We start from the raw sequence: 24,810 nt of genomic DNA, 5'->3' as shown, positions 1-24,810 counted from the left end.
TGTGTTAAAAATTGCCGAGGTTACCCGATCGTGCCATGTTACATATTGTTTAATATTTTATCAACGTTGAAACTGTTTAATAATTTTTAGTGTATTTAGTTTGCGCGAGCTAACATTGACGTCGTTCCCACGTAAAAAGTGATCTAACAAAAATGACAGACACAAATGAATTCTGGTACGACCGTAGAGGTAAGTCATCGTTAAAAAATAACACTTTGGGTTGTTTTAGCGAGTTTTGTCTGTAACAAGTATTGTTCGATTTTTAACAACAACGCGTGACACTGCTAATACGAAAAGTAAACAAAATTTTTAGGTAGTTACTGGAAAAAATATCAGAAGTCACAGGACTGGACAAACAACGCTTTAAAATAATTTATCAGTATTACAGCGTTATCGGACGTAAATAAAACACACGGCAATATTTGTAATGGAATAGCTGACAATGACTGTACAAACATTTAGTTAATCCTGTTATGTCTTATTTGGTAATAACTCGAACAGGCGGTTCACCGAAATGGAAAATCTTCGGGCACACCCGTCACTTCCAAGACAATAAGTCGCATTGGATGAAAGTGTGTGAATAATGGGCACAATTTAAATTGGTGAATTGCAAGAGAATGTGATCTAAAACGACATGAATAACATTGAGATTTTAATTATGAGAATGCGGTTGGCAAGGCGGTTTTCGAATCCCTACAAATGCCGGATTTACGAAGCCATTTCCGGGTGTCTGGATTTGAACAAAAAAGCAACTGTGAAGGTGGAAACGTGCCAACAGAATCACAAAATTGGAAGTTTGTTTGGGTGCGTGCCTTAAAGAATTCACAGGCTTTCACTCATTGCTTGGACACGTTTGTTTTCATTCAGAATGGCAATTTTGGACCAACTGAACATTCCGTAGAAGGAAAAATGCCAATTGATATGCTCCAAGTGTTGGACTTTAGAATTCAAGAAGTACTACCGTCTGACCGTTTCTCTTTTTGCGATGAAATTACATGATATTTCTGAATTCCTAAGTGCATTAAACCTGATCTTGTTATCCGATCTGCTGCGGTTAAACTCTGATTATGTTTGTGTATCGTTTGATGGAATTATGAGATTTAGATTATTCTCCTCACACTTGAAGGAGCTAATCGATCAATTTAGTTTAATTTAATTCGGTTACCAAAACAAGAGCGTTTAGGTTATACAAACAAGTCGATCTTTTCATTAACAGGACTAGAAGTATATGTTTTAGTAATTGCTTGTCAAAACAACACAATTTATCATCATCAAAGTGTAACTAAATGTGTTAATGCGTTATTGTTGTTTTTTTATTGACTGATTTTTTTAAGTTTTTTCCAAAATAATGCAATAAGTGGTAATATATTTGGGATTGAAATTAGGAGCATAGCGATAATTGCCACGACCCCGTGTGTGAGTAATTTCTACTCAAATGATATCGATGAAGAAATTAAAAAAATGATGAATTTCCACCACATTACAAGTTATATTTATAGGAACATCTTGGCGTCTGTCATCGATTCGTATAATTCCAAAAATAAAAAATGCAGTAAAAATCCCATGATCTCAAACAAAAACTGTCATTTTTAACATAAATATCACATATTAATCACGAGCTCATGCTTGACATTGACAAAATATACCGTTGTAATCACCTCTTTCCCTTTTTACAGCAGGATTGGTATTAAAAAAAATCTATTGCATTGGATGATTTTTCTTGCATTTTAGATACATGAAGCGGACAGGATAATGATTATTGATTGTATGCATTAATTTGCTAATAAATCAACATTTTCTTCTAGATAGCGAACCTTTTCATGTACATCTAAAATTTAGCTTTCAACGTCCCAAAAGCCAATTTCGTGTCATTAGTGATGAAGTACCTTCTTTTTAAACACCTTCACGTAATTCTTCTTTATATTGTAACATCTCAGCAGTATTTTACGACAACAATTTGAAACGCAGAAGTAGTAAGGGGGGCCCATTAGTGATTAATTAAAGGTCAATTAAGGTCAATCAAAGGTCAATTAAAGGTCAATCAAAGGTCAATTAATTAATTAATTAATTAATTAGCGCTTTAATTAGGCTAATGAATTTTTAATTGTTTTTTAATTGGATATTAATTAGATATCAAAGTGAAAGTTGAATTAATTAGATCAATTAATTTGATTACGTAATTAGGTCAAGGTCAATTAAAATAATTGAGTAATCAAAATTGATAATGACAAATTGATAATGACTCATAATTAAATAGATATAAAAGAGAAAGTTTTAATTGACCTTGACCAATTCAATACATGTGGTTGCATAACCTGGTGAAAGTTTTTAAGTGACCTTGATCAGATAAGCAGCGGGAAATTTGAAAAAGGGTGACAAAATTTGAATTTGTTGAAGTAAAAGTTGCGGGAAATTTAAATTATAAAATGGCGGGGAATTCAAAAACCAGAAATTGTGGAAAATAAAAGTCACTTATACATGTGGTTGCATAACCTGGTGAAAGTTAAACAGCGGGAAATTTGAATTTTGAAAAAAAGGTGGCAAAATTTGAATTTGTTAATTCACATCAATTGCGGGAAATTTGAAATTAAATTTGAGGGGATTGAATGTTGTTGAGAAATTAAAAAAAAAAAGTGAAATGGTGGGAAATAAAAATCACTTTATAATGAAATTTTATTGATTTTCATCTGTACTATTCCCGCTATCATCTGAATCGTCCTCATCATCATCTTCTTCTTCGGTTTCCATTCTGACCTCGTCAATAAATTCATCTTCAAAGCATATCTCCGTCGCTTCCTCCTCATCCACGAGATTAGTGTTGCACCTATAGCACCGGAGCTCCATTTTTTTATCCCAGTGTTGATGAATCTTTTCAACATAAAGTAGCGCTTTTCTTTTTATGCACCACAAGCATATGGGATTACTCACCGAATCCATATAATATTTGTAACAATATTCTGGAACGAGGTTGTATTAGGTAAAGATAATAGACTTGTTTGACTTACCTTGATGTTCAGCCATTTCAACAGAAACACTTGAAACTTTAAATTAAAAAAAAAACAAATTGAAGATCTGTACCCTCAAGCTCACAGAGGTGGCTCAAAACTAAATACTGTCTAACCGATTCTCACCCCTCTACACCCAAAAGATGTCATTAGGCAGGTTGTAATTACCTGGCATTCTATTGAATAGAAAGTTGTAAATGGTAGTGATGATTTTGTCTTTCCCTTAAAATATTTTGATTTGGGCGAAATTTAATTTAGTTTACCAGCACAGGTTCGTCAGCACCAAGTAAGTTTTTTTTTTTCAGTTTGTTACAATGACTTTACTTGTAAACGTTTCAGAATGAAGCCGTCGTACACTAGTTTGGAAAGAGAGTACATGATTAGAAAAAATAATTATATTAGAAAAATGAAAATCTTGAAACACGATATAAAAATGTACAAGATAACTAAATTATTTGCCAAAATGAAGTTATACGAATAAAAATGGAGTAATTGCAGCATTTGATGATCATAATAATTGCCTATTTAAAAAGGGGAAAGAAGTTTTTATTCATTTCGATTAGAAATTTAGTCATGCCCATTACGACTACAGTTAACGATCAAATAATGATGTATCAAGGAGAAATTAATTTGATAGCAAATTAGAAAGTCATAATTAATTAATTATACTGGAAAGTGTTTTAACGATAAATTAAGGACGAAATAATGAGAAATTAGTAGGGAATAAAGAAATTTTTTTTGGATCCCTCATAAATAGCAGCTGTAAGACAGAGCCCTTCATTCTCTGAGTTCTTCGTCATTTTTAAAACTGGACGAATTTTTTTTTTAACAAATTTACTACAAGAAGTCAATGTGAGGACCAACTTCTACCCTGATTACAACATGTTTGTGATGGGTGTACAGTCTGTTTCACGAACTTATCCTGATCTCTCATAAAAGCGTTCAGAGCAAGAAATGAAGTGCGTTTATGGTTTCATCTCTTTCTATCCGATAACTGAAGCTAAAGCAAATCAAGAACGTATAGCATTAAGCTTGTGTTTCTCTTTGTTCTTTTCCAATTTAAGAAGTAAAGAGAGACAGAAGCTCTCAAATATGCCGAGTGTTAGATCAGCTCTCAGGGTGCAACTAGGAATGCGAACACCGACAAGAGAACACAAAAATCACTAAAGAATTGCACAAAATTTATTCTAAGAAAACATAAAAAAATTACCTACATGTAAGTTCACTTGAGTACCTGGGAGATTAGTACCCGTGACTCACTGAACCTGACTTTTAACAAAATAATGAGAATTTAAATTTTTAAACATAAAGCAATATTTGACAGCGTACTTTGTCAAATATAGACAGAGCGGGATGTCGGTACTTGAACCCTACTCTTAAATTTTTATGAGAGATCGGGATAAGTTGGTGAAATAGACTGTAGCAATGAGCTATTCACAAGAATTCTCTCGTATCATATGAAAACGCTGTTCTATCACTCATACAAAAGGAGTACGAATGCAAACCCATTCTCTACGAGGTATTTTTTTGAAACTACCTTGTACGCTAGCCCGTGATATGCGTAACAAGATACAGTATTTTGAAGAATTTAATAGATACGTTTAAAACTATTTCAACAATGTAAATAAATGTATTAAGAATTTATTTTTTTTATTTTTTATGATGCCCTTCACTCATTTGTCAAATGACATGCGCTGAAACAACACTAACACAAATCAGAAATAACAATAACAACAGCATGGTCAGTTGTCGGGTCAGTTATTAATTAGCAACTGCTGTTTGCTCTGCGACCATTTGCTAAAAATCATGGACTTACGGTTTAAAACTCCTTTTAAAGCGATTGTTGCTGGACCAACTGCCTGTGAAAAATCTTATTTTATAAAACGTTTTGTAAAATATTTTGATTCAATGTGTGATTCAGATTTTGAAGAAATTATATGGTGTTACGATGAATGGCAGCCTCTATATGAAGTAAAAGAAGAAGCTTTTGATAAGACCATGTCGATAAAGTATTACCAAGGAATTCCTAATAATTTAATAATAAAGGAGTAGTAATAATAATTACTACATTTAAAATGAATGTCTTGTTGCAATAATTATTATTTACCGTTACAGAAAAATTATTACGTCACGTCAAAAAAAAAAAAAAATATTAAGACGTTGAGGTCCTCGACAGTAATAAAACATTTTTATTACTATTATTTAAATCAACATTTTAAGAACCAAATGTTATAGCTATCTAAAATTATTTTTTGAAACACGTAAAACAATGTCTCCTTATGCCCTGCTAAATCTTAATACAGGGTGATTTTTTAAAAACGGCAGGCGTTGTAGAATTTTTATTTATGAACCGATTTCAAAAATTTAAAAAACAAATTAAATGGTTTTTAATTTCCTATAAACTGATGATTTTAAAAAATTTCTAATTGTCTTAGTATCTTTTGGGCGATACTCAACTTTCTTATTTTAAATTGACACCCATATTTTTTTCTTCATAATTTAGAAGATATTCATTTTCTTGATTCAGAAAATGTGTAAAATGTTCTACTTTTACAAAAAATATTTAAAAAAAAATATCAAAAATGAAAAAATTTAGGCAATAAAAGTTAATAAAATCTAGGTGCGTGCTGTCAAATAACACAATATCGTTATTGTAATGTCAAAAAGCAGCAAATAACAGAAAGAACAAGTTTTCTTTCAACAAGATGGGGCTACACCTTACAATGCACAATGCATTTCTCGTAGGTGTCAATTGTGCAATAAAAAAAAACGGGATGGCGTTTCAACAGTATTTTAATTAAATTAGGTAGTTGTTTTTTCTAATTTGTAATTATTATTGTCTTTAGTTATTAATAATTTAAAAATGAATGCCGTTCTTCATCAAAGAAGATATCACGAAATTTATTAAAGAAGCCAGTGACGAAACATATTTATTAATGAAGGTATTTTGCGTCTAGTTTATTTAGCGATTGTTGCTGGACCAACTGCCTGTGAAAAATCTTATTTCATAAAACGTTTTGTAAAATATTTTGATTCAATGTGTGATTCAGATTTTGAAGAAATTATATGATGTTACGATGAATGGCAGCCTCTATATGAAGTAAAAGAAGAAGCTTCTGATAAGACCATGTCGATAAAGTATTACCAAGGAATTCCTAATAATTTAATAATAAAGGAGTAGTAATAATAATTACTACATTTAAAATGAATGTCTTGTTGCAATAATTATTATTTACCGTTACAGAAAAATTATTACGTCACGTCAAAAAAAAAAAAATATTAAGATGTTGAGGTCCTCGACAGTAATAAAACATTTTTATTACTATTATTTAAATCAACATTATAAGAACCAAATGTTATAGCTATCTAAAATTATTTTTTGAAACACGTAAAACAATGTCTCCTTATGCCCTGCTAAATCTTAATACAGGGTGATTTTTTAAAAACGGCAGGCGTTGTAGAATTTTTATTTATGAACCGATTTCAAAAATTTAAAAAACAAATTAAATGGTTTTTAATTTCCTATAAACTGATGATTTTAAAAAATTTCTAATTGTCTTAGTATCTTTTGGACGATACTCAACTTTCTTATTTTAAATTGACACCCATATTTTTTTTTCATAATTTAGAAGATATTAATTTTCTTGATTCAGAAAATGTGTAAAATGTTCTACTTTTACAAAAAATATTTTAAAAAAAATATCAAAAATGAAAAAATTTAGGCAATAAAAGTTAATAAAATCTAGGTGCGTGCTGTCAAATAACACGATATCGTTATTGTAATGTCAAAAAGCAGCAAATAACAGAAAGAACAAGTTTTCTTTCAACAAGATGGGGCTACACCTTACAATGCACAATGCATTTCTCGTAGGTGTCAATTGTGCAATAAAAAAAAAAAAAAAACGAGATGGCGTTTCAACAGTATTTTAATTAAATTAGGTAGTTGTTTTTTCTAATTTGTAATTATTATTGTCTTTTGTTATTAATAATTTAAAAAAGAATGCCGTTCTTCATCAAAGAAGATATCACGAAATTTATTAAAGAAGCCAGTGACGAAACATATTTATTAATGAAGGTATTTTGCGTCTAGTTTATTTAATATTAATAATATAGAATTCTCAGTGGAATAAGGTTATATGCCCTCCTTAAACCTATTTAACTTTGTTTACGAGGTAGCCACCCACCATAATTTGTACCATTGTTAAAATGATGGGGACGCTTGTAAATCAAAGGCCTGCTGTATTCCGTGGAAACAGCCAGATAGATAGCCAGACAAGAATTTTTAATTTATGATGGGGGGGGGGGGGGGGTAGTTTGGATACTTTTACCTATTGAAAAAGGAATGACTCCACAACAATAGCGTAAGCAATATAACCTTAGGAAACTGGGAATACTAATTTCGAAATATTTCAGACAACTTTAATTTTGGGAGTAAGTTGCGCTTGTCGTCGAGAAGAACTGATGAAAATGACTGTTGATGACATTCAAGATGTTGGGACCGTTTTGATTGTTGATGTTTCGAATAGTAAAAATCACTGCGAAAAAAAACTTTTACTGTTTCAAATTCGGAGAACATTGAAATCCAGAGGAAGTACCGAGCTTATTATTGTCATAAATTAAATTATGGTCTTTGTAATTTAAAAAGAGAATAAGCTTTGACATTATTTTGTTAACAGTGTTTTTTCGTATATTTTAGTAATGTTCAAATGCGGTATGTTTGAGACTAACAAAATGCTCAAAACAACTTTGAATTTTATTGATCAAAATCTGTTGCAAAAGCATAGGCCAAAGACTAAAATCGACATTGAACTGCATCATTTTTTATCAATAGTTTTTTTTTTGAGCGAGCATGTGGATAGCATAAGACCACCAGTGGGGAACAGTTTCCCATCGGCAACAGGCAGCAAAACTGTGACATTTAGCGAATACTCACTTTGCAAAAAAGTATTTACTGTATTAAAAATGCCGGCGACAATAGATGCTTAGCGCGTGCCCTCGTTGTGGCAAAGCATTTTTCCGGGTCAGTTGTCAAAAAAAGCGGTACTCGCGGTAAGGAAATGCCAGCCATACGCTTTTGCATCGAGGCTGGTGTTGATTTATCCAACGGTGGAGAATACCGTCACATTCAGAGGCTACAGAAGCACCCGAATGAATACACTGTCGTGGTTTATACGTGTCGGGAAGGAAAAAAGTCTTTATTTTGAAGGACATAGGGAATCGAGTCGAAAATGTTTAAACCTGATTTTGGAAAACGGATATTTCAATGTGATTTTAAGTTTGGCGGACGCATTTCCTACGAGCTATTTTGTAAAATATATCGAGTTCGCTGTAGAGTTAGTTAAAAAAAAAACAGTAAAAAATGTCCGTACATTTGTAATAGTTATTTATTTCATTAGGCTAGAAAATGGTTTTGGAAATGCTCGGAAATTGAAATCCTAGCCCACGTGGGCTCGGATTTCAATACTTTCCATGCATTTCCAAAACCATTTTCTAGTCTAATGAAATAAATAACTATTACAAATGTACGGACATTTTTTACTGTTTTTTTTTTAACTAACTCTACAGCGAACTCGATATATTTTACAAAATAGCTCGTAGGAAATGCGTCCGTCAAACTTAAAATCACATTGAAATATCCGTTTTCCAAAATCAGGTTTAAACATTTTCGACTCGATTCCCTATGTCCTTCAAAATAAAGACTTTTTTCCTTCCCGACACGTATAAACCACGACAGTGTATTCATTCGGGTGCTTCTGTAGCCTCTGAATGTGACGGTATTCTCCACCGTTGGATAAATCAACACCAGCCTCGATGCAAAAGCGTATGGCTGGCATTTCCTTACCGCGAGTACCGCTTTTTTTTGACAACTGACCCGGAAAAATGCTTTGCCACAACGAGGGCACGCGCTAAGCATCTATTGTCGCCGGCATTTTTAATACAGTAAATACTTTTTTGCAAAGTGAGTATTCGCTAAATGTCACAGTTTTGCTGCCTGTTGCCGATGGGAAACTGTTCCCCACTGGTGGTCTTATGCTATCCACATGCTCGCTCAAAAAAAAAACTATTGATAAAAAATGATGCAGTTCAATGTCGATTTTAGTCTTTGGCCTATGCTTTTGCAACAGATTTTGATCAATAAAATTCAAAGTTGTTTTGAGCATTTTGTTAGTCTCAAACATACCGCATTTGAACATTACTAAAATATACGAAAAAACACTGTTAACAAAATAATGTCAAAGCTTATTCTCTTTTTAAATTACAAAGACCATAATTTAATTTATGACAATAATAAGCTCGGTACTTCCTCTGGATTTCAATGTTCTCCGAATTTGAAACAGTAAAAGTTTTTTTTCGCAGTGATTTTTACTATTCGAAACATCAACAATCAAAACGGTCCCAACATCTTGAATGTCATCAACAGTCATTTTCATCAGTTCTTCTCGACGACAAGCGCAACTTACTCCCAAAATTAAAGTTGTCTGAAATATTTCGAAATTAGTATTCCCAGTTTCCTAAGGTTATATTGCTTACGCTATTGTTGTGGAGTCATTCCTTTTTCAATAGGTAAAAGTATCCAAACTACCCCCCCCCCCCCCCCATCATAAATTAAAAATTCTTGTCTGGCTATCTATCTGGCTGTTTCCACGGAATACAGCAGGCCTTTGATTTACAAGCGTCCCCATCATTTTAACAATGGTACAAATTATGGTGGGTGGCTACCTCGTAAACAAAGTTAAATAGGTTTAAGGAGGGCATATAACCTTATTCCACTGAGAATTCTATATTATTAATATTAAATAAACTAGACGCAAAATACCTTCATTAATAAATATGTTTCGTCACTGGCTTCTTTAATAAATTTCGTGATATCTTCTTTGATGAAGAACGGCATTCTTTTTTAAATTATTAATAACAAAAGACAATAATAATTACAAATTAGAAAAAACAACTACCTAATTTAATTAAAATACTGTTGAAACGCCATCTCGTTTTTTTTTTTTTTTTATTGCACAATTGACACCTACGAGAAATGCATTGTGCATTGTAAGGTGTAGCCCCATCTTGTTGAAAGAAAACTTGTTCTTTCTGTTATTTGCTGCTTTTTGACATTACAATAACGATATCGTGTTATTTGACAGCACGCACCTAGATTTTATTAACTTTTATTGCCTAAATTTTTTCATTTTTGATATTTTTTTTAAAATATTTTTTGTAAAAGTAGAACATTTTACACATTTTCTGAATCAAGAAAATTAATATCTTCTAAATTATGAAAAAAAAATATGGGTGTCAATTTAAAATAAGAAAGTTGAGTATCGTCCAAAAGATACTAAGACAATTAGAAATTTTTTAAAATCATCAGTTTATAGGAAATTAAAAACCATTTAATTTGTTTTTTAAATTTTTGAAATCGGTTCATAAATAAAAATTCTACAACGCCTGCCGTTTTTAAAAAATCACCCTGTATTAAGATTTAGCAGGGCATAAGGAGACATTGTTTTACGTGTTTCAAAAAATAATTTTAGATAGCTATAACATTTGGTTCTTATAATGTTGATTTAAATAATAGTAATAAAAATGTTTTATTACTGTCGAGGACCTCAACATCTTAATATTTTTTTTTTTTTGACGTGACGTAATAATTTTTCTGTAACGGTAAATAATAATTATTGCAACAAGACATTCATTTTAAATGTAGTAATTATTATTACTACTCCTTTATTATTAAATTATTAGGAATTCCTTGGTAATACTTTATCGACATGGTCTTATCAGAAGCTTCTTCTTTTACTTCATATAGAGGCTGCCATTCATCGTAACATCATATAATTTCTTCAAAATCTGAATCACACATTGAATCAAAATATTTTACAAAACGTTTTATGAAATAAGATTTTTCACAGGCAGTTGGTCCAGCAACAATCGCTAAATAAACTAGACGCAAAATACCTTCATTAATAAATATGTTTCGTCACTGGCTTCTTTAATAAATTTCGTGATATCTTCTTTGATGAAGAACGGCATTCATTTTTAAATTATTAATAACTAAAGACAATAATAATTACAAATTAGAAAAAACAACTACCTAATTTAATTAAAATACTGTTGAAACGCCATCCCGTTTTTTTTTATTGCACAATTGACACCTACGAGAAATGCATTGTGCATTGTAAGGTGTAGCCCCATCTTGTTGAAAGAAAACTTGTTCTTTCTGTTATTTGCTGCTTTTTGACATTACAATAACGATATTGTGTTATTTGACAGCACGCACCTAGATTTTATTAACTTTTATTGCCTAAATTTTTTCATTTTTGATATTTTTTTTTAAATATTTTTTGTAAAAGTAGAACATTTTACACATTTTCTGAATCAAGAAAATGAATATCTTCTAAATTATGAAGAAAAAAATATGGGTGTCAATTTAAAATAAGAAAGTTGAGTATCGCCCAAAAGATACTAAGACAATTAGAAATTTTTTAAAATCATCAGTTTATAGGAAATTAAAAACCATTTAATTTGTTTTTTAAATTTTTGAAATCGGTTCATAAATAAAAATTCTACAACGCCTGCCGTTTTTAAAAAATCACCCTGTATTAAGATTTAGCAGGGCATAAGGAGACATTGTTTTACGTGTTTCAAAAAATAATTTTAGATAGCTATAACATTTGGTTCTTAAAATGTTGATTTAAATAATAGTAATAAAAATGTTTTATTACTGTCGAGGACCTCAACGTCTTAATATTTTTTTTTTTTTTTGACGTGACGTAATAATTTTTCTGTAACGGTAAATAATAATTATTGCAACAAGACATTCATTTTAAATGTAGTAATTATTATTACTACTCCTTTATTATTAAATTATTAGGAATTCCTTGGTAATACTTTATCGACATGGTCTTATCAAAAGCTTCTTCTTTTACTTCATATAGAGGCTGCCATTCATCGTAACACCATATAATTTCTTCAAAATCTGAATCACACATTGAATCAAAATATTTTACAAAACGTTTTATAAAATAAGATTTTTCACAGGCAGTTGGTCCAGCAACAATCGCTTTAAAAGGAGTTTTAAACCGTAAGTCCATGATTTTTAGCAAATGGTCGCAGAGCAAACAGCAGTTGCTAATTAATAACTGACCCGACAACTGACCATGCTGTTGTTATTGTTATTTCTGATTTGTGTTAGTGTTGTTTCAGCGCATGTCATTTGACAAATGAGTGAAGGGCATCATAAAAAATAAAAAAAATAAATTCTTAATACATTTATTTACATTGTTGAAATAGTTTTAAACGTATCTATTAAATTCTTCAAAATACTGTATCTTGTTACGCATATCACGGGCTAGCGTACAAGGTAGTTTCAAAAAAATACCTCGTAGAGAATGGGTTTGCATTCGTACTCCTTTTGTATGAGTGATAGAACAGCGTTTTCATATGATACGAGAGAATTCTTGTGAATAGCTCATTGCTACAGTCTATTTCACCAACTTATCCCGATCTCTCATAAAAATTTAAGAGTAGGGTTCAAGTACCGACATCCCGCTCTGTCTATATTTGACAAAGTACGCTGTCAAATATTGCTTTATGTTTAAAAATTTAAATTCTCATTATTTTGTTAAAAGTCAGGTTCAGTGAGTCACGGGTACTAATCTCCCAGGTACTCAAGTGAACTTACATGTAGGTAATTTTTTTATGTTTTCTTAGAATAAATTTTGTGCAATTCTTTAGTGATTTTTGTGTTCTCTTGTCGGTGTTCGCATTCCTAGTTGCACCCTGAGAGCTGATCTAACACTCGGCATATTTGAGAGCTTCTGTCTCTCTTTACTTCTTAAATTGGAAAAGAACAAAGAGAAACACAAGCTTAATGCTATACGTTCTTGATTTGCTTTAGCTTCAGTTATCGGATAGAAAGAGATGAAACCATAAACGCACTTCATTTCTTGCTCTGAACGCTTTTATGAGAGATCAGGATAAGTTCGTGAAACAGACTGTACACCCATCACAAACATGTTGTAATCAGGGTAGAAGTTGGTCCTCACATTGACTTCTTGTAGTAAATTTGTTAAAAAAAAAATTCGTCCAGTTTTAAAAATGACGAAGAACTCAGAGAATGAAGGGCTCTGTCTTACAGCTGCTATTTATGAGGGATCCAAAAAAAATTTCTTTATTCCCTACTAATTTCTCATTATTTCGTCCTTAATTTATCGTTAAAACACTTTCCAGTATAATTAATTAATTATGACTTTCTAATTTGCTATCAAATTAATTTCTCCTTGATACATCATTATTTGATCGTTAACTGTAGTCGTAATGGGCATGACTAAATTTCTAATCGAAATGAATAAAAACTTCTTTCCCCTTTTTAAATAGGCAATTATTATGATCATCAAATGCTGCAATTACTCCATTTTTATTCGTATAACTTCATTTTGGCAAATAATTTAGTTATCTTGTACATTTTTATATCGTGTTTCAAGATTTTCATTTTTCTAATATAATTATTTTTTCTAATCATGTACTCTCTTTCCAAACTAGTGTACGACGGCTTCATTCTGAAACGTTTACAAGTAAAGTCATTGTAACAAACTGAAAAAAAAAAACTTACTTGGTGCTGACGAACCTGTGCTGGTAAACTAAATTAAATTTCGCCCAAATCAAAATATTTTAAGGGAAAGACAAAATCATCACTACCATTTACAACTTTCTATTCAATAGAATGCCAGGTAATTACAACCTGCCTAATGACATCTTTTGGGTGTAGAGGGGTGAGAATCGGTTAGACAGTATTTAGTTTTGAGCCACCTCTGTGAGCTTGAGGGTACAGATCTTCAATTTGTTTTTTTTTTAATTTAAAGTTTCAAGTGTTTCTGTTGAAATGGCTGAACATCAAGGTAAGTCAAACAAGTCTATTATCTTTACCTAATACAACCTCGTTCCAGAATATTGTTACAAATATTATATGGATTCGGTGAGTAATCCCATATGCTTGTGGTGCATAAAAAGAAAAGCGCTACTTTATGTTGAAAAGATTCATCAACACTGGGATAAAAAAATGGAGCTCCGGTGCTATAGGTGCAACACTAATCTCGTGGATGAGGAGGAAGCGACGGAGATATGCTTTGAAGATGAATTTATTGACGAGGTCAGAATGGAAACCGAAGAAGAAGATGATGATGAGGACGATTCAGATGATAGCGGGAATAGTACAGATGAAAATCAATAAAATTTCATTATAAAGTGATTTTTATTTCCCACCATTTCACTTTTTTTTTTTAATTTCTCAACAACATTCAATCCCCTCAAATTTAATTTCAAATTTCCCGCAATTGATGTGAATTAACAAATTCAAATTTTGCCACCTTTTTTTCAAAATTCAAATTTCCCGCTGTTTAACTTTCACCAGGTTATGCAACCACATGTATAAGTGACTTTTATTTTCCACAATTTCTGGTTTTTGAATTCCCCGCCATTTTATAATTTAAATTTCCCGCAACTTTTACTTCAACAAATTCAAATTTTGTCACCCTTTTTCAAATTTCCCGCTGCTTATCTGATCAAGGTCACTTAAAAACTTTCACCAGGTTATGCAACCACATGTATTGAATTGGTCAAGGTCAATTAAAACTTTCTCTTTTATATCTATTTAATTATGAGTCATTATCAATTTGTCATTATCAATTTTGATTACTCAATTATTTTAATTGACCTTGACCTAATTACGTAATCAAATTAATTGATCTAATTAATTCAACTTTCACTTTGATATCTAATTAATATCCAATTAAAAAACAATTAAAAATTCATTAGCCTAATTAAAGCGCTAATTAATTAATTAATTAATTAATTGACCTTTGATTGACCTTTAATTGACCTTTGATTGACCTTAATTGACCTTTAATTAATCACTAATGGGCCCCCCTTACTACTCGCAGATATGTCAATAGCACGAAAAAATGCACGTATAATAAAATTTAACGACCGAAACGACATTACAATCGTTGCTAAAGTTCAATGGCTTGTGTCATTTGACCGTTGTACATCGTATTTTGGCACTTTCTTTAATTCTACCTAATTAGGAAACAACGTTTAATTGTTGTGGTCTTTACAAATTGCAACATGCTTGTTAGTGTTACAACTTTGTTAACATTTTGTATATTTTATGTTCGATAAGGATGAGTGGGGGGACAATACTTATGGAAAAATATGGTTGAGGCTAAATTGCAACGACCGGTGACGCCTACGCTTAAATTAGGAAACGTTTAGTTTCATCGTCGACGCGATTGACCGTTTAATCGGTAACCTTTTAATAGTTTTTAATGGGAGATTAAGATATTACAGGTAGTCCCATTGTTTATATTAATAAAAAATTTAAACGCGATAAAGGTATCGTGGTATTTTAGGAACCAATGTCACTTTAAAGTTACCTTAAACCGTTAATTGTTAACTAAAATGCCACATCACGTCGGCAACAATTTATGTCCCAAAACAGATTCAGACAGTGTTTAGTAACATGCTTTTTTTAAATTATGGGTTTTGGAAAACTGGTTTCTAGAATTCAGCAATCATAGTCTATCCGTATATCTTATTGATCACAGTCTTGGTTTTCATGAAATTTTTTAATTTAATTAGACTTTGGCCAATAATTAGATTAGTTGGAAATCTACGTGGATTATACCCATTTGTCTGCTAAAAGTGATTTAGATTAGATCGTGCATATCAAATTAGCTCTGCAAGGTCTTTTATTAAATTATGAAACCGTTGATGATCAGATTGCAAGAACTGCAGTATGAAAACGATCGGCAAGTGCAGGCTAATCTAATTGTGGTGTTTTTAAGCCCCACACTTTCTAAAATTGATTACCGTGGCAAATTGTCAGGTGTTGAGGAAATTATTTATGCAGTTGCTTGAAGGAAAAGAAAATTCTTAAACAACAAACGAATATTAAAAAGTGAATTTTTTTATGTTAACAAGACAAAATGAAAAAATACATCTTAAAAGGAATAAAATGGTAAAAGAGTTTCTTCCGATAGTGTAAACTAACAACTTCTTAATTGATTTTTGTCGTTAAATTCACAAGTGGTTAGATCAGCTACAGATTTATTTCTGCCTGTAATCGAATTCTCGAGATGAATTATAAAAAAAAAATCTTCGTTTGGATATCTTGTAAAGTACAACAATAAACGCTTAAGTCATTTCCTTTAGAAGTGATGTGTTAATTCTTTTGATTGGAGGGTCCACCTACCACATTTAAGGGGATATCTAACAAACTGTAACGGTAAATTCTGCTTCAAAATTCTGCGTAAAGGAAAAATTATATGAAACATTTTAAACATCCAAACGTTAAATGCAGCATCTCCCTTCAACCCTCATTATTTGTAGACGGCACTCTTTTAGTGGGTTACCCATGGTCAGTCTGCTTACTACGGTAATAAAACCATAAATAAAAACTACTTCTTAAAACCCCAGCCCGAGTGGTTTAGACTATTATTACCATCATCTTGCGGTCAGGACAATAGCTAATAGTTTTGACTGCACTGATGGCCAAATTATTATTGCCCATGGCCAGTAAATCTTAAATACTTTGCTAGTTGAGTCCGATACTTTACAAATTACACCCATGAAACTTAATAATTACAATATCTCATTATTATTATTTAATGTTTATCTTCATAAATAAATTAAATTTTTCCCGAAAAGGTGGGATTTGTGTAATTGCAAAATTTGAAGAATTTAATAGATGCACTGAGATCTTCGAATTTTGTCCAAAATTTTTGTAAATGTAACAAAAAATAGTAAACATAATTATAAATAATTAAATTATAAATAATAATTATATTCTGTTGTTTTAGTGATTGATCTATCTTTTAAAACCTTTAAATTACAAGAAAATTTTCAGTCTTTTCACCACCCTAAAGTCATAATTTTGACAACAAGACGTTATACTACTGTCTGGTTGTTCTCAAAATACGTATGTGTGAATTTTGAAAAGTCTACGCATGTGAAATGCTAAAAATTATTTCGCTTTCAGCCAAGTTTTCGTATTTAATTAATCAAAAAGTCATTAAATATTCACTTTACAAAAATTATATACAGCATTTAACATACTGCACGTTAAACAGATTCATATGCAAAAAACAGAAACCAATTTACTCAAGTAGTTTTCGAGTAATCGTGTTTGGAAAAATACATTGAATTTGCCTTATATTGAAATTTGTTCGAGATCTTAAAAAATAAAGATAAAGGCAAATATTTATCACCTAAACTATTCTAAAACAATTTAAAATCCTAATTCATCAGATATAAAGTTCAAAATTTTGAAGTGATTATCCTCAAAGCTACGTTCAGTTTGAATGAAAGAGAAAAATCTAGTTTCAGGCAAATTTAAGATTTTGTGTGTTTATGGAAAAGCTTCAGTTGTAAACTATCCCTTCGGCTACAAAATTGATTTATGGTACCCGCATTTCTACCTACCAGACAGACCTCTCTGGTACAGAGAAAAGAGATGTCACTGCTAAACAAGGATAACATGTTTCGAATATGAAATTTTCCAAACACGATTTCTCAAAAACTATTAACTTTAAAAAAAATCTGTTTAGTCGACATTATGTAAAATTAGTCTACGCATGTGGAATGCTAAAAATTATTTTGCTTTCAGCCAAGTTTACGTATTTAATTAATCAAAAAGTCATTAAAGAATCATTTTACAAAAATTATATATAGCATTCAACATAGTGCACGTTGAACAGATTCATATGCAAAAAACAGAAAGCAATTTACTCAAATAGTTTTCGAGTAATCGTGTTTGGAAAAATACATTGAATTTGCCCTATACTGAAATTTGTTTGATATCCCCTTAAGTCAAAACAGATTGTATCAGATTGATCCTCTCTCTATCTGGTGAAATTTGAAGACAAACATTTGCTTCGATAAAAATGTCAAACGATATCACTCGCTTAACTTAAGTCAAATAAGATGATCGTGTAACTCGATCCTTTTTTCCAGTGCAACAAGTACGTTAAAAATACGCACTTATGATTTGTTACCACGTTATTTCTTCACTGTTAGATAACAAAACAACAAACAAAAGCTTGTTTCTCATATATCTATCTAGCCATTGAAATTTAATGGAACGAGAGCATGCAAAGCATCCAAGCGATAATTTTGCACGGCATGCGTCAAAACAGGAAGCCCTTTGTCCACCGGAAATTCGTGGAGCCTCATTCAAAAAACCGATTGCATGATTGGTCCACTTGTGACCGGTATTTTGAAAAGTTTTAACGGTGTCAATCACTTCCAGTTTTTTCCATAATGCGAAATCGTATGTCAGCATTAATTAAAATCGATTTTAGATACCGTCTTTGTTCATTAAAGCAACGTGCTCGTAAAAGATCCGTGAACAAGACTTTATTGATGCGTCATTCATGTGTGGCTTTAGACGTTGCAGATTTCCGGGAATTTATTATACGGTTAGATGATGCTAATTGAGTTAGGAAGCGGCAATGCGGTTTTAATAAAACGAGTTGGTCTTTCATTGATCGCATTTTGAAAAAAAGCAGTCGTAAATGCTCGAGAAACATGTTATCAACAACGATTCAACAAGATTGGACTAATTACGTCTCATGGTTCAGTTTCGAATTAATTAAGGAACATCAATTAAAATTGACAATTTTTACTTTTCACTGCGATCGCAGTCCTACTTCAACTTAATCTTTCAGGTTTTTTAAAATGTTTTTTACCTCGCCGGTGAACTTTCGCAGGAATTTTGCAATTTACCTCTTAATCATAACTTATTAGCTACAAGTATTTGAAAGTTGCGTCTGCATCAGTTATTTGTTCTCCTGGAATGTACTCTCTTGAGAAATTATCCGTAATGCTTGTGCAAGAGATTGCAGGTGCATTGCGATTTATTGACGATGGATTTCGATCTTTTTTTTTCCAAGAATCTCGTTTTGGGAGCAGATATTTCACTACTTCACCGTTGCGTTGAAGTGCGAAAATGTGTTGCAGTCCAGAGCAATAACTTTCCTGTAGATAAACTGTTATGTTTACTGTACTTACCAGGTCTTGCACTTTGATGTCATTTTTATATGGCTCAGTCTATTTGTTGCTGTAATTATAGCGCTGTTAAAAGTTAAGAGTGCGTTTTCCTGCAGGATTTTTTCGGATGTGGAAACCGCAGTTTATAGCTGGGTGGGACTCTATTGTTTCCTGGGTGGTTCGCTTTTAAGACACATTGTTCTGGTTGTTGACATAAGTCAAGATATTTTAATTTTAATATTTGTCGTGGTTGGGTGTTTATGATCTTATTTGGAATCGGATATCTGGAGATAAATTAAAATGAAAGTATAATAATTGTCTACAGCTTTGTTTACTGCAAGAAATTGTATACTATAGTTTTAGCTTAGATACAATTTATAGTAAAGTTACTTTTTGTAGTAATACCTATACACGATGTGTGGATTAGTAATGTCAATTTCAAAATGCATTAAAATTAATAGTAATATAAATTCGCTTGCTTTCTGAAAATTACCTATTAAAATGATGAATTATTATAAATTCTAATTATTTTATCAACCATTAATTTAGTTATGCAGGCAATTAAATGCTACTTGAATTACGTCTTTAGTTATTTGATTTTACTTTCATTTAATGAACTTATTTTTTTTTGCGGCAAAATGACATTAATTAACCGGTTATTATTGTAAACACGAATTAAACTTTGAAAATCATAATAATCATAAACACAACTATTTTTTTATTTCACGACTCTTTTAATTACAGCTTGACAAAAATAATATTATGTATGTAGTTCCGTTGAAATCTTCATTAGTTTTTTCTAATGGTTGTGCAATTTCAATTTACCTTTTCATAGAAATACAATTTTAAATAACTATCTTAAGCCTGTTAAGTCTTTTTAAGTAATTATAAATTCGTTAGGTATAATTAAAATTAAAGAATAGGGTATGTATGTACAACGTGGGAACTTTTTTAGCGTTTCGTGAATAACGACTGCAGTTTATGTAATATATTTACTGTATTTTTGTAACGTAATGCACGTCGTAAAACGAATTTTGTGTTTAATCTTCAAGTGGCTCACATTCCATCATTTATCTTTTTAAATAATATTTACTGAAAAGTAAAATGCAATTGCGAAATCACATTTATTATTGACTTTCGCTATTTTAGATATCTAGCTTTGAACCGATGCGACTGTATTTTGGGTCAATTTTCCCCCGCCCACTCACAAGTCAATTAGTCAACTCATCACTCTGTATATACCAAATGTGTCACTTTTAACAATCGCATAGCTGATAAATGAGCTCATCAACGAAGGTCGCGAATGCTAATGTGCCCATAAAAAGTTTTAGTAACATTTGTGTTTTCGACTTGAAACTGTGTCATAAACACGAAGATCGATGAATAAAAATGACATGTTTATCGATGACTTGGGGACATCACTATTTAAATGATGAGTAAGCTAAATTATCACCATCAAAGAAAGTACGTCGTTGCCACACAGAATGAAATAAAACACGAATATAAATTTTAATTTCATTTTGTTGCATCGGGTTCAGTCAAGTCAAGAGGTTGTTGCGAGATAAGTAGACCACCTAATGAGAATGCTAATCAGTTTTGATTAGGCATGTGAACACGGCATTTGAGGAATTACTGTTTTTCTTCACAAGCCATCGATCTCGACAGATGTGGTGAAAGCATGTTTTATTATTCTCTTTGATATTTTATTTATAGGAGTTCAACGGGATGACAATAAAAAGTACAGGAGCGTGATGCCATCACACATCGATAATTCGTTTTTAATGTCATTCTTTCTGTGACGAATGTCAATAATTAAACTACAATAAAATGCTTGATAGCATGGCTAGAAATACACGATTGCGAAGGTGTCTTAGAGACTTTTATATTTATATAAATTACATGCATGCCGATATTTTTAATTGAAATTTCTTGATAATATATCGTCAAAAACAAATAAATTATACTCTTTAGATATATGTTTATATAGTTCGTACAGTGAGAGTTTGAATGACAAAAAAGTCACTAAATCTAGGCAATAAAAAGTGTTCCATACGCGCGAAATTTAAAATAACAAAGTAACCCCAGTTAATGACAACCCTGTCAACCCATTTCGCGTAGAAATTTAATGTTTTTAGTGTATTTTGTAGCATAATTTGCTGCCAACCTATATGTCAACTGTCGAAATATCCCAATCTCTCACCGGATATACTATAGCAGCACATATTTATACTTTATTGCAGATGCTTATCCAGCTCGAAGGTTCATTTTAACTCTACTACTGTATTTTCTCCATATTTGAACGAAGTTTAAAAGTTTTGCTTGCTCAAAAACTTCTTTTTTTGTTTTGGAGTGACGTGTCATAATCCTAACATGCTGTTTTTATTTACATTGGGAAAATCATAATTATCCTATAAAATTTTGTTACATCTAGTAAAGTTAATTACCATACGTTCACTTCACATTTAATACTTAAAACTTACGAGTAGATAAAAACGATAACGAAAGGTTTGGCAAGTAGGGACGATGTTTCAAATATAATTCCAAAACTCGTTTTTACATTTTTGTCTCGTAATCTTATTAATGACAAGTTATTTGCATTGCATTTAAAATTTAGCACATACATACAACAAACACCCACACCATTAAATTTCTACAGTTAGGAAGCAGTTACTTACAAACAACCTCCTAATTGCATTATTCCACTGTAAAACTGAAAAGCAAACACTTGAAATTCCCGGTTTTTGAAGGGCTTCATCTCAGTACAACGATCCTGCTGCCTTCGCAATTTCGGCGTGAAACACCTTTGATCTGCACAAGTACCGGAAATGTTTGAGGTTTTGTGCGTTTCTTTAATCGCCACGAATGTGTCACGTTCAGGATATAACTTTTAAACTAGGGTTGAAATAATAAACATGCGGAGGGAGCTAAAAGCGGAAATGCTTCTTGCATCAGATGTTAGTTGAAGGCGGTTGGTGCTGGTGTTGGAGGGTGCTAATAAAATGAAGTTGTACGCGTATTTCTCGCATTGCCAAACTGGTAAGAATTTGTACATTTTTTTGTAAATTTGTAGGAATGCGTTGTCTTTTACGAACCGAAGTTCCTGTGTGCTCCAGGCGTAACAATTGGAATTTTAATAACAATGTTACTTAATTATTAGATCAGGTGAAAGTACAAAAAAATTATTTATGCGTTGTAATTAATTAATAAAATGGGGCACTTTAACGTGAGATTGCATAAATTGTTCGTTCAAGTGAAACGGGAGTTGTTTGAGATTTGCTTCGCACATATTTCAAATTCATAGTCGCTGATGGTCTTGTTATGGATCTGCATATTTTTGCAATTTATTATGAATTAGCTTACGCGATTTGTTTTTTCAGAGAGAGAAATTGTTTATGTTGCATTCCGCTGCAATTAGTAACGCTATTTTGCAAAAATTGTTATTTGTTTAAAGTTTTTTATGGAAAAGAAGGAGTGTAATGCGGTTTTAGCATTCCATCTTTATCTTGACATGTCTGTACGAGATGTGTTGTTTTAGTTAGTCATAATATTAGGGATCGTTTGTTTAAAGCGATATAAATAGACCAGATCTTATTAACGTATTAATCCTTTTTTGAGAAAGTTAATGAATAGCAGACTTCCTCTACAATAGCGATAATAGAAGTAAAGTCTTGTTATAATATGTTGTATTAAAACGTTGCCTCAAAAGTTCAGGTTCATCTTGTGTGTTCGCCACAGAGGGTTTTCTATACGTCAAAGAAAAGGAATTCCTTCAGTAGATAATAAATACAATTTATCCAAAATGCACTAATAAAGTGATCTTTATTCACTCATTTGAGATAGATAAAGTACACTATTACTCTCCAGAGACCATATAGAAAATTATGCTCCATTTCCATGACAACATCGCAGGCATAGCTTTCTAAATGGTAAAAATTTGTCACTGCTGTCACTTCTGTCAATTTTTTTAATGCTTAAGTTGCAACCAACAGAGGCTTTGGATAAAATCTAGTATTATATTCGAGTGTAAGGGCAAATTATTCACTCCAAAAATTTTATTCTCTCAATCTACGATCTCGAGATTAACTGATTTTTGTCGTGAATAATTTGCGCCCTTACACTCTTATATAATAAATATCTATATTCCTCTGTAATCAAATAAAGTTCGGTCATCTATTATTGTTTGCCCTTTCTAGTTAAGTACCTACATGGTCGTGTGATTTCCATTAAAACGTTTCAGGCGCCTTAGGGCCCCAAAGCCTCACTATGTTACTGTGTTATATAAGCTAGCCGTTTGCGAGAAAATATGGATCAACCAAAACCAGATCACCTTGGTCTTTAAAGAATCTCTGGCCGCCTTCGGCACTCCGATAATAATCGCTGAGGATTCCATCTTACAGAATATCAAAAATAGGAAGTGTTTTGACCTCACGCCACGCAGTACTAACTAATTACAAATTGTAATTAAACTTTTCCTATTTCCGTAGAGCTGATTGAAAATTAATGGATTCGCTTTTGGCGCGGTACTACCACAAATCGAAGATGTGAATCGTGACCAATTATGCCGTTTAGAAAAACCAACGCCTTTCACAAGAATTTAACCTTTATGTAGAGTTCGTAGTCTCATTGCTTATTAGGATGTGGGTGAAATTCCAGACGGTATCGGGATGTTGTGCTTGGTAAAATTTCTACTGTTGTGTGAGAAAACAATCGAAGAGATTACGTGTTCTTGTAATAAGATATTGTGGGACAAGAGAATGCGATAATAGAGCGTCGAGATTACATCTGAAGAAAAGAAAGGTTTGGTTATCGCTAAACCATAATTTCAAAGAGAGAAAGGATGAGAGGAGTCCCTTTTTGCTCGGTAATAACACCTGTTTTTCAGACTGAAATAAGTCTTCATTTGCACTCATTTGTATCGTAGTAACCACCTCTTCTCTTTCCTTTTGAGTCTTTTTATTACTTCCACGGTACTTGTTACTTTCCTTCCTTCTCATTCAAAAAGGAATGAAAAAAGCTCAGTGTCAATAAAAAGTTTTTTAAGCAATTATGAAATGCTCCACTTATCAATAATTCCTTCCTTATTTACGCAAAAAGATTGCATTTCGTTTTGCATAAGCAATAACGTGAGATAATACCTTGGGCGTTGCATACAAATTTCTGCATTATCTCTTAACAATATAACGGGGCCTAATAACATGGGAACATTCGGAAAGATATAAAATAAATCCGGCTCGTGTTTATTTTCAAGTATAACCGCAATTTCTTCAATTCCAAAGACCGTTGCGATTTTTAACGACATGATGTCATCTTCAGTGATGTAACCGCTTATTATCTTCGTCTTGATCTCGTTGGTGCCTCGTGCGTGGTTGTGGGTGAGGTCTTCAATGGTCAGGTGTTTCCACGTCCACTTGTTTTACATTGCAGCACGTTTCTTGTTCTGTTGTTCGTACGTTCATCTATTTCCTCCTCCTTATTGGGTTAATCGATTTTGCTATGACTGTACTTGTTATCCGTATCACCTAATCTAAAGATTATACCAACACAATATTTTTCGTTTAGTTCTATTTTCCACTGAAAGTGATAACGATGTGTTGGTAGAATATAAAATAAATTCAATTCAAAATGTCAAGAAAGCCTTATGGTAATGTAAAAATTTTCTCTTTTTGTGTTTGAAATGTATTGTGTTACGATTAAGTTGCTGGTGTGGGCGAATTGTACTTTATGTAAATCGGAGCTTGATTTGATATCATGTCAGGTCTACGCCTTT

The 24,810-nt window shown here is 31.9% G+C and overlaps 1 protein-coding gene across 4 annotated transcripts in view; it reads left to right on the top strand.

Annotated features, from left to right (window-relative positions):
* kst (spectrin beta chain, non-erythrocytic 5 kst) overlaps window positions 1-24,810 on the top strand; it is a 46,597-nt gene that overhangs the window by 5,091 nt on the left and 16,696 nt on the right. For 3 of the 4 annotated variants that reach the window (XM_088038285.1, XM_088038288.1, XM_088038284.1), the window contains exon 1: window positions 24,613-24,684. The exons of the other annotated variant lie outside the window; for it this stretch is intronic. In XM_088038285.1, the coding sequence (XP_087894411.1) occupies window positions 24,666-24,684 (19 nt within the window). In that variant the 5' untranslated portion in view covers window positions 24,613-24,665. Of the gene's footprint in view, window positions 1-24,612; window positions 24,685-24,810 lie in introns of those variants that run through there. 4 annotated transcript variants of the gene reach the window in all.

The sequence above is a fragment of the Gnatocerus cornutus genome, chromosome 6 (genome assembly GCF_029298725.1).
Source record: "Gnatocerus cornutus isolate USDA-ARS CGAHR chromosome 6, icGnaCorn1.1, whole genome shotgun sequence".
Lineage (NCBI taxonomy): Eukaryota > Metazoa > Arthropoda > Insecta > Coleoptera > Tenebrionidae > Gnatocerus > Gnatocerus cornutus.
The sequence above is the reverse complement of the archived record's forward strand: the minus strand, read 5'-3'. Positions and strand labels throughout refer to the sequence as shown.